The 16,798-nt window shown below is 46.3% G+C and overlaps 2 protein-coding genes across 2 annotated transcripts in view; one reads left to right on the plus strand and one right to left on the minus strand.

The window, feature by feature from the left end:
- The window catches only part of TBXAS1 (thromboxane A synthase 1), a 161,799-nt gene extending 161,224 nt beyond the window's left edge, over positions 1-575 (plus strand). Inside the window, exon 15 of the mRNA XM_055335529.1 lies at positions 400-575. Within this exon, the coding sequence (XP_055191504.1) occupies positions 400-474 (75 nt within the window). The 3' untranslated portion in view covers positions 475-575. The remainder of the gene's footprint in view (positions 1-399) is intronic.
- Positions 576-3,314: 2,739 nt separating this feature from the next.
- Positions 3,315-16,798, minus strand: part of PARP12 (poly(ADP-ribose) polymerase family member 12) — a 38,750-nt gene continuing 25,266 nt past the window's right edge. Inside the window, exons 8-12 of the mRNA XM_055335481.1 lie at positions 14,574-14,670; positions 8,625-8,700; positions 6,672-6,802; positions 5,627-5,778; positions 3,315-4,438 (exon numbers count right to left, since the gene is read on the minus strand). Coding sequence (XP_055191456.1) covers positions 4,113-4,438; positions 5,627-5,778; positions 6,672-6,802; positions 8,625-8,700; positions 14,574-14,670 — 782 coding nt within the window. The 3' untranslated portion in view covers positions 3,315-4,112. The remainder of the gene's footprint in view (positions 4,439-5,626; positions 5,779-6,671; positions 6,803-8,624; positions 8,701-14,573; positions 14,671-16,798) is intronic.

Raw genomic sequence — 16,798 nt, forward strand, 5'->3', positions numbered from 1 at the left:
AGGTGAGAGAGTTTGAGGATTTACCCTTCACTTTCCAGTCATGTGACTTTGGGCAAGTTGCTTGGCCTCTCTGAACCTCCATTCCTTCACGTGCAAAGTGAGCTGCTACTACCTCCTACTACACAGGCTTCTTGGGAGGACAAATGCAGGACTGAGTACCTTACTCACTGCAGTATTTTATTAACTTGGGAAAGAGGGTCAAGCACAAGGGTGCTGCTGGGGCCCCAGCACCCAGTGTCCCCGAGACACAATTTTGCTGGCTTCTCAAGGCCCTGCCAGGGAGGTTGCTTTGCTCACTCAGTATTGCTGTCCCTCATCTCCAAACCCCGCTTCAGGCCCAGTTCCAGAGTTTTCCGTAGGTGCGGTTAGCTGTAAGCCATCTCTTCATCTCTCTTTCAGGTACCACTGCAGCTAGACTCCAAATCTGCCCTAGGTCCAAAGAATGGCATCTACATCAAGATTGTCTCCCGCTGACAAAAGCTTCATGTGGGAACTCAGATTTGGGGGAAAATATCACTGAAACCATTGAAAGGGTGCCTGACATGCAAATGCTTAATAAATGTTTGTTGCACTTAGTTTTGACTCTGCTGATGATATATGAGCCGCTGATCCACCTCGCTCAATCAGAGATTGCTGGTAAATAAGCAAAAATGTAATTTTGTCAAAATGAGTGTCTGGGGTTTTGAAGGAAGTCCTGGCCTCAGGATGGAAGAAGGAACCTACAGGGCAGAGGGACACGGGGACACTCAGTGAGCTGCCCTGATGGCACCAGCCCCTGGTGCACTTGTGGCGTTTGACTTAAAAAAGGACATTTATTGGAAGCCCAGCTTCAACAGTGGCTCAGAAGCTTCCTGATGCTTTGATTTTCCTACGTAGGAAATACTAACTTTGTAAGGTTTTAATGCACAGAAGAGTGAAAGGAACAAATGTACAAGGCATTGTGACTTCTCTTAATTTTGATCAAAGTGTCAAAATGTAGAAGTGAATGTATTATAACTATCGTGTTGCTGAGAAGTTGAAATTCAACGAAGAGCTCGCAAGTTGAAGCCCACATCTGCCACTAGCTGCGTGTGGTCGGGGCTGCTGGTCGTCCCACGTCCCTGTGCCTCCGTGTCCTCATCTGGAAAACAGAGCAGCGGACCAGGGTCAGAGCCTCGTCCTCTACGCACCATCTGAGCAGCGCGGAGGGGCTAGGTGTCCTGTAGATGGCATCCTGGGCAGGAGTTTGTGAGCGCCGCTCCCAGAAGCTGACCTGCCTTTAGGCTGTTTCAGGAGAGCTGGCTCAAGAGGGTCCCACGTATCCGTGGCTGTGGATGCTGCCTCTGCCGTTGGGCCCTCTCCCACTGCAGCCCGGAACACCCCGGGCTCCCCGAACGTCCTCCCCTGGAGAGCCCCCTTCTCACTTTCGGGCTTCCCTGGAGGCAAGAAGGCAGCCTGGACCCCAGCACGGTCCCAGCTCTAGGAGCTGCCCGGCCAGCCCATCACACAGCTCTCTCTGCACCCCTGCTGTCACTACTGCTCCTCTCTGCGACCAAGCCCTTTCTAGACATCTGACCCTGGGGCTCACACTCACACTCAATGTGTGAGAAAGTCACACATTCCCATTCCTGGTGAGCCATCTGCCCTTCCTGATGGCTCTGCCTGTCTCCCCGTCCCTGACCCTCTGTGGCCATTGCAGAGCCTCATCCTGCAGAAGGGCCCAGTTGAGCACCTGGCTCCCTCCTCAGAGCACAGCCTGTGCCCGGCACGCTCCGGCCTGTCAGCTCCATTGGCTGCCCTCACCTTCCTGTCCAGGTGCCTACCACCTTCAGACACAGCAGTGAGGCTTCCTACTGTCCTAGAATTGCTGGGCTTGGCCCCACTGGTCTTTCAAGCCACAATCCCCAGTTCTCCCAAAATGCCACCATCGATGCACAACACCAGTTACCATGGGGGCAGGAAATGGCATGGACTGGGCCCTCCACAGGACCCTTTAGCTGGATCCCAATCAGGTCCTCAGGACTAGTCATTCACACACTTGCCGTGGGTCCCACCGCCTCTTTGCACCGAGAGAGTTACCATCATTTTGACTTCTTCCCATCACAGTGCCCACCCCCTCCCAGGCCACAGCCTGGCCACATGGACCCTGGCCCTCTCTCAAATTTCAGGTCCAAGTTGGTATTCCTTCTGGCTTGCCTTCTGAAAGGTGAGCAAATCCAGCGCCTCTGCAATCTTCTAGCTCAACTGCCTTTTCTGGAGCATGTGATCACCTCCACACCAGGCTTCTCCAACCATTCTTCCCACCCACACTCCCCACTGGACCATCCCTGCTGCCCACCACTCAGCTCCCAGCAGCCAGATAGTTAATGAGCAGGGGATCAGGTCCATGTAAGACTCAGCAGGCAAGCATCTGACTTAATGGTTCTCCCTGACACTCCTCTGGCTCCCCACCTCCACTGTAGTAGGACCAGGACTCAAATCGAAAATAAAATTTCAGGATCAGTCAGGGTATGGCGGAAATATCTTGGGGCCTCTGAAAAATCCTACCATGTACAATGAGGTGACCGGCCCTGCAGGTGGTTAAGGTAGTACTGTTGTTGCTGCATTTTTTTGGTCATATAATTCAGTTCCTCTCTGCCTTGACTAGCTGACCTGGGTAAGGTTCCAGGGCACCCCCTAGCCCTGGTCCAGAGATGGAAAAACTCAACAGCCTTGGATCTGAGAACTCCAGGATAAAGTGACAGAAGCGGAGGCGTCACGTGGAGTGGACACACTGTATTAGGAAGGTGGGGGTGGGCAAGAAGGGTGTAGGGGAGGAGGGACAGCCCACTGCTGAGGACTGAACCCAGAGACCAAACAGTACAGCCACCTCAAGACACGGAGCTGCCCTGCCAGCTCCTCCTCCCCCAGAGCAGAGCCAGCCAGTGCCCAGAGAGACTCCCATCAACTGCTGTGAGTGAGTGAAAGACGCACAAGATGCACCCACCCCTCCATGTCCACAACACCCTCTGCTCAGTAGTGAATCTGGGTTTTGTGGAACTTGGAACTACAGGGGTTGGGTGGGGAAGAAAAAAAATACAAATATGTAACTTTTGCAAATATAACAGAGATGTAAGATCATGTGGCCATATAGTTAGGGCCTCTCCTAGGGTTGTGGAAGGTGCCCCGGCAAGTGAGAGGCCCTGAACCTTCAGGCTCATCAGCTTCAGGATAAGTCCACACACAGCCCCCAAGGGCAGTAATGGGGGCTCTGTTATAGCCCAACACCCAGAGAAGTGCCTCTACCCAGCAGGTGCTCAATAGACGCTGAAGAATGAGCTTTGGTTGTCGTGCACTTCAGATAAATATTCTTTTATTTCCATACTCCATTGTGACATTTGCAGCACAGGTATCCAAATCTCACAGGAACAGAAAACCCATATTCAGAGGGTATCCAGTGTGCTTAGGAGATGTGGGAATGGGCATTCGTGGGCAGAGCCCTGGGGATCCTTGGGGGCAGCCCCTCATTCATGTCACCTTCCACTAAGTGATGCTGACCCCTCCAGGACAAAGGGAAACGACAGGGCCACAGTGATACCACAGTAGCCACTTGCTCTAACACCACGATAGATGGGCCAGTTCCAAGGGCAGGAGCCCAGGAGAAGAAGGGGTGCCTGGATTAAAGCCTGAGCAACAGAGTGACTACCTCCTGGACTGATGATGGCTACTATGTCATTTTGACAAAAAATTAAACAAGATGCCACTGAGACCCTGAAAAACCAAATTACTCACTGCAGAGACAGAAAGTTAAATTTAAAATCAATCCATAAAATAGTACCTGGAAACTCTGTGCCTGGTGCCAATCAGCTGCAAAGTCGACAAAGAGTGTAAATAATAAAACTTTAACCCATTAGTAAAAAGCAATAACAGGCCCACCTATAATCACTTCTGGTTAGTCTACTAATGAGCCCAAAAGTGGCTTAAAACCGAACCATTATTAGTGAGATTAAGACTGTAACTTCATCAGGAAGTCAACGTTAAATGAACAGTTCATTAAAAGTTTTTGTTAAAAAAAAAAAAAAAAACACAACCCTTCCCAAATAGCAACGCCAAGGAAGACATGCCTGAAAGGCACCTAAAACACCCTTGTGTGCTCACTGCCGGCTGCTAAAGAAAGACGCCAAGGAGAAGAGGGTGGAGGTCCCCGTCGTGGGCTTGTTGGAGGTGGCATATTGGATCACGTACTCCGGGTAGACCTGGTGCTTCTCAAAGATCACGAAGATGGAGGGGTCCGACATGCTGTTCACGCAGCTGTCATAGAAGTTGTTGCCAAGGCCCTCCTTGGCCGGGGGGCGGACGAAGGAGGCGTTGCCTCGGATGAACTCCCCGACTAGCACCCGGGCCAGGAACATCGTGTGGGACTTGGTGTCGGATTTGCTGTAGTGGTGGGAATAAGCTGCGTCTCGGGCGAAGTAGCTCCCTGCAAGGAAGGACACGTGTGGGCTCAGTGGGGTATTGGGGGGCGCAGCCTGCAGCCTGGCAGGGGAGGCTCAGGTGTCCTGTCAACCAGGAGACATTCCTGTCTCCCTGTCCTCCCTCTTTCCTAGCCTCTTCCCTCACGAAGGGCATTAGGGGGAATCACCTAACTCTGAGACAGAAAACTCAAGTTCTGCCTCTCTCAAATCCTAAGGGTCCCCTGGGCACATCACTACTTAGCCCCTAAACCTCAGTCTCCTCAGCTCTAAAATGGGGCTGTCATGCCAGCCTCATGGGGTTGGTGCAGAAAGGTAACAAGACCCCATACATGGAACCGTAGCCACTGGCAGCCTAGCAGAGATTTCTGAAGCACAGCAAACAGGAACCTGCATCAGAGAGTGCCACATACACATATGCAGAAATACGACCCACCACTGGATTCTGTCCATCCCGCCCCCACAGCTGTTGCCACACCTGATTCAGGCTGACTGATGGACAAGTGATAGAGTCAGAGGAGGGCTGCTGATGACAGTACAAGATGCTTCAATTTAGCAACCATGTCATGGTTATGGCAAAGAATGTCCTCGTTCTTAGGAGGTGCTCAAGGGGGAAAGAGCAGGCAGGACCTATGCCACCTACTTACTTGCAAATGAGTCAGAAGAAATAAAGCCAATGCGGCACAATGTTAAGCTGATGAATCTAGGTAAAATTTATGCAGGAGTTTTAAAAACATTATTCTGGAGACTTCCCCGAGTTTGAAATTATTTCCAAATAAAGCTTAAAAATAACACAGGAAAATAGAGAACTCCCATTATGGCTGGAATGACATGGACACAAGCGTCCCTCAAGTATTCAGATTCTCATCCAAATGATCATGCAGGCAACAGCCTGAGGCCGAGCTCGGGGCTGGGAAGGCACCTGGTATCCTCCCCTGACTCATGCTCACCATCTCCAGGGGCCTCTACTCCACAGGGACACAAAACCCTGCTCCAACCTTGGGTGAGGCTCCCGGCTGCACACAGAGGAGTAAGGGGGCCACCGGCTAGGCGCCCCCTCCCCCCGAGGGCCAGGGGTCCTCACTCACTGAGTTTGACCCAGCTCATCATCTCATGCTGGTTCCCCCATGCCCTCCATCAATTTGCTCTAAAAGAGTAAAGCCAGGTTCTGCCAGTGGGGTCACCTTTGCCCTTACCCTTGCCGTAGGAAGTGCCATGAAGACCACAGACCCTCCAGTCAAAGTTCTGCTGGCAGATGGCATCGACGAAACTGGCACTGGTGCCGTGGAAGAGCTGCCGCTCATCTACCATCTTCCCTCCATTTCTCTTCTGCATTTGCCCTTTTTGCCTAGAATCATGGGAGAGGAATGTACGTTGGAGGCAGAGAGTGCCTGCTGCCAAATATAGGCCACTCGACCCAAGAAAACACGTTTTATTAGAAGCCTCAGGAATCCGGGCCCATGAGACCAGGCAGGCGCCAGGGCATGGGAAAGAGGGTGAGCAACGGGACCTGGGTGAAGAGCAGAAGGGAAGCCTTTCCCTCCACAGATCTAGATGTCGGAAGCTTCTTGCACTCCCACAGCAGGCCAGCTGCTGGCAAACACACACACCACCTCTTCTTCCTCACCACCTTGCTTCCCGATGGAGCTTAGCCAGGGAAGCTGGGAGATGCTGGTCAGTTGAGGGGCCATCCCTCTACCTTCTCTAAGCTACCCTGATTTCATCACTGGGCCCAGAGTACAGATGACACTGCTCCAACCCCCTCTTCTGGGGACAGGTCAGCAGGACCTCGGGCCCTCCCTCCCTGGTGACCTGCTGCAGACCTTCTCTCTACAAGGACAAGTTGCTGAGCACCCAAGAACATGCTAGTCCTCAGGCCCGAAAATGAGGCCTGGCTCCCTGGCTGTCAGGACAACAGCTCTATATGCCTTGGGGCACGGGTGGCTCCTACTGACCAGTTCCACGCAGGGAGGCAGAATGCACATGTGCAAGTGCGGGCTCTGTTACTAGGGCAGCTTTAGTCCCCTTGGCTCTGAGGAATATGCTGACACTAAGCTGTAAAGATGGAGAGATGGAGAGGAAAGCAGGGACACAGCTCCTGATGCCACCAACACCGGGCAAGCAATGGCTGCCATCTCAGGTTGTCCCTCAAACCCTGGACACATTTGGCAAGCAGCTAGCTTACTGTGTATGGATTGGAGGAACAGTCACCAGCCCACTAACAATGAGCCCCTAACATACCACTGGTAGACCTCCCAGAGGGCCAGATTCTGGACTCGCTCAATCTTCTGAACAAAGTAGAAAGGCAGCGTACGGTTAAAGAGGTTCCAGACCTTTTGATACTCGTCCGATGAAGAACTGAGGGTAATTTTCTAAAAGAAGCAAACATTTTTTCTCTGTAATCATCAAAGTGTAAAATATAAATCAGTCCCTTCCAGGTCTGCTCATAAAATGCTAGAACTGCAGGCAAGACCAGAGTGATCACTACTCTCCCTTGGCCCAGACATGTAGTCTCTTCAGGTGTGATGGGGGAGTAGGCAGTTTGTGGTCACTTTCCTTTTGTTCACTGTGAAATCCTCCTAAAGGGCAGATACATGATACTCATGCCAACACCACCCTGGGTGTCCCCACTCCTCCTCTGTACCCACACAGGGCAGACTATATAGTCTATAAGACCAGAGCTGGTGTCAATAAATGTGGAGCACACTTGTTCGGTGGAGGTGGGCAAACCCTATTAAAGGAGATCTGGGCTCACAGGCAGCAGTGTGGTGGGAGCACGCCACACTGCAAGTGCTAAGGAAGAGGCAGGCTGGTAGATGGGCACACATCAACTCAGGAGCACCATGAGATGTGCAGGGATGGTGCCTGGTGCTACCGCATCCTCCCAGGTGAGCCTACCTCTCCCTTAGTGTCTTGCTCTGGGAATAGCACTCCCTATGCGCCAGGAGGGGCCCAGAGCAAGGGCAGCTGACATTCGCACAGTGACAATCCACCAATTCCTGCACTTGCTGTCTGCACCTAACCAGCCCCCCTGTTCCCAGCTAAACAGGCTTGGCCCCATGACAGCGCATTTGGGAATTCCTGAGAAATCCCTCTGTACCATGGCCTTCCCCTACCCTGTGTTCAGTCTGAATGTCCATGGGTTTCCTGCAACTGAAATTATGACTCTGGTTTCCCTGCTCCCATCCCATGGGAGGACACCAAATTCCTCTTCCTCAAATATGGAACCAGCCTGCCCCTCCTAGACCAGACTGTCAAGGGTTCCCATACCTGCCATGGCCTTCAGCTTGGCCTCACGACCAAGGGCTCCAGAGCACAGCCCTGACCTCCCTCTTGCTCCCCCATTGTCTGTGCACACCCTCCATCCTGACCTGGGCTCCTTCCCTATGCAATTTCCATTGTCTTGTATGTTCTTCCCCTATTTCTGCCTGTACGAGCATCAGCCATCACTTAGGTGTGGACCCAGTGAAGCTTTCTCCATTCCCCTCAATATGGTCACCTCGTTCTGTGACACTGACTACTACTATTGTTCAAACTCGCCCAGCCCTTCTCACATGTGTCTGTGCTGCTGGAGTCTGTGTACATTCTGTACAACCCAATGAGAGTCGACATCTCACGGCAGACAGACACAGAGCCTATATGCCCAGTGCCTGACAGGGGGCCAGCATCAAAAGGCCATCTGAGTGCCCCACATTCAAGAGGTGGTAATGGACAATGGCCTGAGTACTCTACAGAACTCAGCATAGGTCTCGTTAGCTGGCAGGCCGTACATGAGCCATCTGAATTGATGTTTCCTATCTTCTAGTATCTGGCACCTTCCAACAGCAACTCCCCCTCTACATATCCCTCATCATACTCAAATCCTCCTCTGGTTTTTCTTTTCTTGCTTAGTAAAACTAATACTTATTTGGCTAAGCAGCTGTTAAGCTCCTATTTCTGCTCTTTCCAGAAATTTCCAGATCATCATCCTCGATCCACAATATATTCTCTCCCCTTTGGGCCACAACCATCTTCTTCTGAATGGTGAGCATTCAGCCTTAAAGTCCCCACGACCTGAAAATAAAACCCCACATAGCTATAGCTCCTCCCTCCTGCCCTAGCCTGACCACACAGCTTCCTCAGTGGTGGAGTCTGCTCACTAACTATGTCTAAGAACACCCTCCTCCATGACCCAAGGCAGCGCAAGTCCCATACCTTAAAGCCAGGGTCTGGCAGGGCTGAGGGGTCCCAATGGTCTGGGATGCTCTTTGGGCCTTGAAACTTGACGCTGCTACAAAATGTAAACAAAAACACTGAAATATTTTGTTCTTAGACTCCAGCAGATCTACTCTAAGCAGCTTCCACTAGCTGGTACCACCAGTCTTGGGTCTCAGCATACCATTTTGTAAAAGCAGGTAGAAGGTGAGGAAGCACTTAATAAGCACACTATCCATTTTTTAAAAGCAGGTAGAAGGTGAGGAAGCACCTAATAAGCACACTATCCACCATGTAGGAGTACATCTATTTTGCTCATGTAGCCAAAACCCAATCAATCAGGCATGAGGGATCCATTTCTCACCTGTATCTCAACTCTTGCATGGAAGGCAAAGAGTATCTGATAAAAGCAGCATGTACAAACTTTTATCCACAATTTTAAAATTCAAAGAATTCTTTTTTCAAGCAGCCTCAATGAGGTATAATTGGCATACAAAACATTTTTAAAGAACAGAAAATTTACATCAAAACTCATTTGGCAGGAGCACCTGGGTGGTTCAGTCAAGTGTCTGACATGAGATAGAGCCCCGTGTTAGGCTCTGCACTCAGCAGGGAGCCTTGTTTGGGATTCTCTTTCTCCCTTTTCCTCTCCTCCCAAAGCTCAAGCTCACACTCTCTCAAAAAATAAATCAATCCTAAAAAAACAAAAAGAAACCCACCTCATTTGGCAGTAGAAATTTGACTGGAACTGCTAAGGGCACATGGTTATTTCATACTGCTGCAATATTAGCATGCTTAATTACAGGTCTCACATAACACAAGCACCATATCTTTCCAAAAGATAAAATAAAGTCTAAGCTCTAAAAGACACATGACCCAACAGGTCTAGGAACAGGGACTGTGTCACTATAATTCCAAATCTTTCTGACTCTGTTTCAGAATGCTGTTCTTCCTACAATAGATCTACCTTCTGTTTCTACGGGCATGAGACATGTACCTTCATCCTAAGCCTCAAACAACTCCCACAAATAACTCTCCTAGAAAAACAGCACAGTTTAAAAATAACTAATCAAGGTCCCACAAGCAAGAATCAGCCAGAAACAGACCATGAAGACTTAAGATGCTGAAATTACAAGGCAGATTATAGCACAATTATTCTTTCCGTGTTTGAAGACGTAAAACACAAACTTTAAAAATATATGCAAGAAACTGAGCTATAAAAAGATGTGGAGGGTTTGGAAAAGAACCAGGAAGAACTTCCAGAAGTGAAAGATACAGTCCTTGCTAGTAGAGGTTCCAAAGACATTTGTGCAAGCAGGGGAGACCACCTGAGGACAGAGGAGTGAGCCAAACTAGACAGCAAGTGTGGTTATCCAGAATGTGGAGAGGAGACAGTAAATGTGGAGAAGCTGGAACACAGAGGAGAGAGAGAGAAGGCCAAGATCTAGTCAGAACCCAACCAAAGCTCCGAAAAGAGGAGAAAGGAAAGGCTGGAGGCAATTTTAAAGAGAACAAAGGAGACTCTCAGAGTGACACAAAGGTCTAAGAAGTCCCAAGAATCTGCAACAGGATAAATAAAAGCACATGCCCACCCACACCAGGTTAATAAAAGTGTCTAGCAGCAAGACTGACACAATGTGAAAGGCAGCCAAAGGAAGACAAGAGGGATTCTGGAAAAGCTCCAGTTAGACTAACAGCTGATTTTGCGAAAGCAGCAATGGAAACCAGGGGACAGTGGAATGTTCTAGGAGAAAATAACCACAACACAAGATGCTATACTACAGCCAGTGAAAATATCTTCTGAGATTGAGAGCAAAGTAAAGATATACTCAGGCAAACAAAAATACAGTTTTCCAACAGACCTCCATCTAAGAAAATGTGAAAAGACAAAGTAGTAAAATGCGAGTGAATCTAATGTAACATTCATAGTATAAAGTAACAGTACCTCATGAAGTTTAAAAACAAGTTTAAAAACAGTACCTCATGAAGTTTAAAAACAGTACCTCATGTTAAAAAACAAGAGAGGAAATTAATGGAATAAGGTATATGAAAGCCCTTCTATCAGCTGATGAGAAGACAAAGACACTGATCAACTCATACCTAAAAACACGTTATAATTTCTAGTATGACCTTTAAAATAAAAGGTAATATAGTTTGTAACTTCCTTTCTTTTTTAAAAATTTTATTTATTTGAGAGAGAGAGAGAGAGAGGCAGAGACACAAGCAGGCTCCATTCAGGGAGCCCGACATGGGACTCGATCCTGGGTCTCCAAGATCATGCCCTGGGCTGAAGGTGGCACTAAACTGCTGAGCCACCCGGGCTGCCCTAGTTTGTAACTTCCAAACTAGTAGAAGGGGAAAAAAAAATGAAATGACTGAAAATATCTTCATAAAGTGGGAAGAAAAGAAAAAATAAGATCCAATCACATGAATAAAACATTTTTTGGAGGATACAAGGACAGTAAGGAACTAAAACCAGAAAGCTGATATACAAATGCCATTTCAAACTCTACATCAAATTCTATTAGAACTCTGGAATGTAAAAAAAAAACAAAAAACAAAAAAACTCTGGAATGTGGGAATGTGGAGATCATATTTAGGGATCCTGTCATTTGTGTAAACAGAGAAGTTGTTTCTGAAAGTGACCCACTCTACAAGTCCCAGTTGGCCTCAGAGCCCCCAGTGGACTCGCTTGCTAGAGTTACATGGCTGCTGTCACATGGGTTATCAGAAGAGCCACAAACCTCACTACATTGACTCTGTGATTCTCAGGGTATGCAGTGGGGAGATCCTGAATCAGTCATATCTTACACTCAATTTGACCAAAATGATCACTTTCATTTCTGATGTGCGGTGTCTGTGGCCCTCCCTGAAGACTATGTTACAGTCATAATAAAAGACATCCAGTCTCAGAAAGGAGACAAACAGATTTCTCCACACTGTATCTAAGGTAGACTCTGGTTAGGGAAAGAATCAAAAATAACTTCCAAAAGTAGAAGTAGTCACAGTTAACTAAACTGTAAATCCAGAAGCAATATGCAGAAGGGATAGATACATTTCACTAAAAAATAAGCAATTCTGTGGGTAACACACTTTATAAACAAAGCTGAGAAACAAAGCTGAGAACTAACAAACTAAGAGAAAACGTTTGTGATTTGTTATAAGAAACTGAGTGCTCAGGGATCCCTGGGTGGCTCACAGCTTAGCGCCTGCCTTTGAGCCAGGGCGTAATCCTGGGGGTCCCAGGATCGAGTCCCGCATTGAGCTCCCTTCGTGGAGCCTGCTTCTCCCTCTGCCTGTGTCTCTGCTTCTGTGTCTCTCATGAATATATAAATAAATAAATCTTAAAAAAAAAAAAGAAAGAAACTGAGTGCTCATCTCCCTAGTAGATAAAAGGCTCTTAACATTTAAGAAAACTAAGAAAAAGGCTGAAAGAAAAAAAAAAAAAAAAGGCTGAAAGAAAATTGAACAAAAAGACAAACTGTCCAAGGAAAAAGAAAGGCAAAACGCTGTTACAGTTAGGAAAAATATTAAACCTCACTTGTAAGAGAAAGCAAATTAAAATGGACTGAAACACCCTTTGCCACTCATAAGAATAGCAAAAGTCCAAGAGATCGATGATTCACCTGTTGGCAAGGCCAAGAGAAACAGGTACCTCAAGCATCCTGAGGCAAAGTGCATAATGGTTCAACCCCATTAAAAGGAACTTGCATTTACCTTCTAGAACTTTAACCTCCATGAATACAAAACAGCACATACACCAGATCATCCACTATGGCATTACCCTTGTAACAACAAAAGATCTAAAACAATGCAAAGCATCCCTTCAAAGTGGACAAATTAAATAAACTAGGGTATGTACAGATGATGGAGAGCCATGAGACAGATTTCAGAAGATTTCAATGTACTAAAAGGGAATAATTATTTCTAAGTGGAAAAGAATAGTATAGATAAAATGCTACCTTTAGTGCAAGAAAAAGGAAATCAGAAAACACTTTTATATTTATGCATTTGCTCATTTTTTCCAAAAGAAACATAATACAGATAAATCAGAAATATATGTAAATAACTATTCATTGTGGAAATGTTGGAGGCTAGAGTGAGGAGCATACTGACTACCAAGTATATCCTCTCCTTGGACTGATCATACCTTTTCCCTCTAGCTCCTATCAAATTCTTCTTTAAATGATCATGCTCCATAAATACAACCACTAATATCCATCTGTGAGACCCCAGAAGAACCAGCAGAGAAGCTATCAGTTTGCCGTGAAATGGCAATGCGCCTGATTTCTCTAGCTAACAGAAGCCATAGCTGGCTGTCAACAACATGGTCTGAAGTCCCAGCTTAGGCTGTGACACATCCAACTGTAACTGGTACTGTGGTACCTCTTGCCATGCAGGCCATTCTCCCCCAGTAGAATGTGGGGGACCTCTGGGAGGGCCATGCAGATGGAGAAAAGGACCCTTCCTCCACTCCGATCTCAGCACATCGGCATCCAGCCTAAAACTACTGGTTCAGAAGGGGTCTGATCAGAGCAAAGCTCATAAATATGCCCCATCAGCTGCAGGAGGGCCCTCTCCTGCTCTTAAAAAAAAGGCTTACAAGGCCAGGCGCTCCCCTAGTGGCTTTTGGCAGCCACAGAGAATCCACCCTGAGGATGAAGCTGGCCGCTTGATACCTGCAGAATCTATATTTGGGTTTGTGGCATACCGTGATATTCAAGTACTGAAATACATGTTTTTTACTGGTATAATTCCATTATTTTTTTATCACTTCAACATTTTCAAAGACTCAAGTCTATGATTCAACTATTCAACTGAAAATACAAACTGTTGAGCCAGCTTCAGCCTAGACTGGCTTGCAGATCACAATAAGCAGCCTTATAATTGTGTATCTCAAGCTTTCTAGCTACAAAGATAATGCTCTGGCCCCAAGCCTTTCCCAACTCATGGAATATAGAGGACTGTAGTCAAACAGCTACAGGTGACTCGGCATCAGAACTGGCATTCAAAAAAAAAAAAAAAAAAGAACTGGCATTCATAAATGACACAAGTGGAGAGCAAAGAGTAACGTGCTTTGTTAGAAGTCAAGATCGCAGCTCACTACCAATAACAAAACCCAAAGAGTTACTGAAAATATCCCTTCCATGTTATTAAACAAAAGATATAATCACTTGAAGACGGAAACAGAGAGAAAATATGAGGAGTGAGATTATTATTATTTCCTAACCATTCTCTAAATTAGTCTAAAGTCAGGAAGAACTTTTTTGGTTTCTGGAAAAGTCTACACAAGAATACCTTTATGACTCTGTAACATCACTGGCACACTTAACAGCTAAAATATCTAATTATATGGAGCATGCATGGGTGGCTCAGTCAGCTAAGAGTCCTACTCTTGATTTCGGATCAGGTTATGATCTCAGGGTGGTAGGATGGAGCCCCACATCAGACTCTGCGCTGAGCATGGAGTCTACTTGAAATTCTCTCCCTCTGCCTCTCCCCCCACCACATGCACATTCTCTCTCAAAATAAATCATTCTTTTTTTTAAAATCTAATTATGCAATTTTTTTCAGCATCTTTGGTTTTTTCCCCCTTTATTTTATGCATTTAGTTGCATTTAGATTGGCACTTTAATGCTTTATTAATTAAAACCTGCATTGTATTTATCATCTTATAATCCGTACTAATACTTCTGTCTCTGAAATGTACCCTGATGTTCCAGGTTCATGAATTCTCAGACCTTTTCTGAAACACCGATATTAGCATCAGCACTATAGTATTAAGTGAAGGAAAGTCTAAAAGTACCTGGTGTGGGGCTGGGCACTTGGAGACAGAGCACTGGTACATTCAGACACAAGCCAACAAACCCTCTTACTGTGTTAGCCAGTCTGAGGAGGTTTTCTATACCTGCAGCAGAGCACACCCCATCCAATACACATGCCACTTACCAGGCTTGCTTCACCTTCACCTCCTGAGGAGACACATACTTGGGTCTCCGGCAAACCTTTCTGACCGTACCATAGACCAGGTTTTTCTGAACAAACACTGGAGAAACAAACAAACAACAAAAACACCAAATGTATATAAACACATGGGATAGCACTGTTTCAAATGGTTGGAAAATGTGTAAAGCCTATATTCAGTCTGTTAAAAAAAAATAAGGCAATTTTCACATTTCAAATATTCACAAAGAAAATAGGTATCCTTAGGAGACTGAATTTAATGAACACGTGAATGATGAGTAATTGACATATCAATTATACATGAGTACCTTTAAATTGTTCCTTCCAATCTTGTTTAAACTATTATTTTGCTTAGCAATTTTTCCCAACTTGGATATGAAAAAGCTTCAGCTCAGCCTGAGACCAAATTACATCTTGAGTCAGTGGGATTTAGAGTTAATATAATAATTTTACTCTTATGACTTTTTGAAATTTGACTAAACTGACTCTGTGGCAGTATTTCTCAATCCTTTTAAACCTGTACCATCTTTAACAAACAAAATTATTGGGGCAACCTGGGTGGCTCAGTGGTTTAGCACTACCTTCGGCCCAGGTTGTGATCCTGGAGACCCAGGATGGAGTCCCACATCAGGCTCCCTGCATGGAGCCTGCTTCTCCCTCTGCCTGTGTCTCTGCTTCTCTCTCTTTCACTCTGAGTCTCTTATGAATAAATAAAATCTTTTAAAAAAAAATTCTTGCCCCATGCCCACCCCCCAAGATCCTCAGGTTCATCCTTAAGGTGGAGGGGACACTGACCCTCGAGCTGAAAAATCACAAATTCCTATGAGCGAGATTATGTGTCCCTAGTCACCAGGAAAACCCTATCTTTCTGTACGGAGAGTAAAAACCAGTTTCTTTCATTTAAAAAACATTTTAATATTAATTAGTAAATGTCTGTAACTTATGTTACTGCATTTCAGCTCAAACTGTGTGATCATCTAGGTGTGTGTCCCTCATGCTGTAGCCCAGATGGTCATCAAGATCAGGACTCCCAGAGATCCCCCCACATTCTGATTAGGAGCCCACACACCAGACATACATGGCTACAAAGCCCTACTGTGGTCCACCACTCAACTCCCATCAATAATTAGTATACTTACAAGGGGTTTTTACTGGCCTCTTGAGTGACATCATGATGAACTTAAATGGGCTTTCACTGGTAAAACTTCAGGATATGCAAATTGGCTAAATAAATGTAAGACCCACTCCCTAGCCTTCTGTGGACAGGAAAAAGTGAGACCTTTTCCCTAATTTACCCTTACCAGAGACACATTAGGCTAAGTACCTAAACAACCTTGACCTTGGGGATTCCGCCCATCTGATGCCAGCTAACAGATGTCAGAGTTCTGCCTCTGGAATCTTGGCATTGGCAGTGGCTTTGAGCAATGCTTGTGACAAAGGTCTCTCAAATGATAGCGCCAAGTCTTCCTCAATCCTACAGAACCAACCATTTCACCTGTTGTGTTTCTTAACTGTACTTGTTTCCTAATATTTGGTTCATAAATGTGTCTGGCAGATTTGCTGTGTCTGCTTGGATTTGCTTTCACTACACGTCACACAGTGAGACAGGAAGCTAACTCACCTCAAACTACTTCTGTGACTGCTATTATCCACTACCAACAAAAAGAACTGTGCCTATCCATGTGGTCCCGGGTCAGTGTGGGGTGAACACACTTTTTCTTGCAGTTTGCAAAAAACGGCATGCACGTTGCTCTCTCCCACTCTTATTCTGTTTCTCTGTTATGTCCCCTGAGGATGGGGCCTAGAGGTTGAGAATGATAAAGCTTGCGTCTGACAATTCTGGTTTTGATATTTTCCAGATACTTAAAAGAAGTATTTCAAACAGTTGCCAGCAGCAGTCAGATTGGTGCTAGGTGTATAGACTTGACCCTCACGTCGCTTGCTGTCCCCTTGCATGCACTTGTACCTATCACACTGTGGACTACAAACCACCTGACCTACGGCTAGTGTTCCTGAGCAGATGCTAAAGGTAGGTAGGCAGGTCTCACTGCAGAGCAGAAGAAACTTTTAAGTACTCTGTAAGGGCACACTGAGGCGGCAGAGATTCCACCTTCAGCAAGATGATCAGCACTCCAAAACCATAGCAGGCAGGTAAAGTGGTTTTAGGATAATTCACCACATACAGTTTTCTGCCCTCCACATAGAAGAAG

This window comes from Nyctereutes procyonoides, unplaced genomic scaffold, assembly GCF_905146905.1.
Source record: "Nyctereutes procyonoides isolate TBG_1078 unplaced genomic scaffold, NYPRO_anot_genome, whole genome shotgun sequence".
Taxonomy (NCBI): Eukaryota; Metazoa; Chordata; class Mammalia; order Carnivora; family Canidae; genus Nyctereutes; species Nyctereutes procyonoides.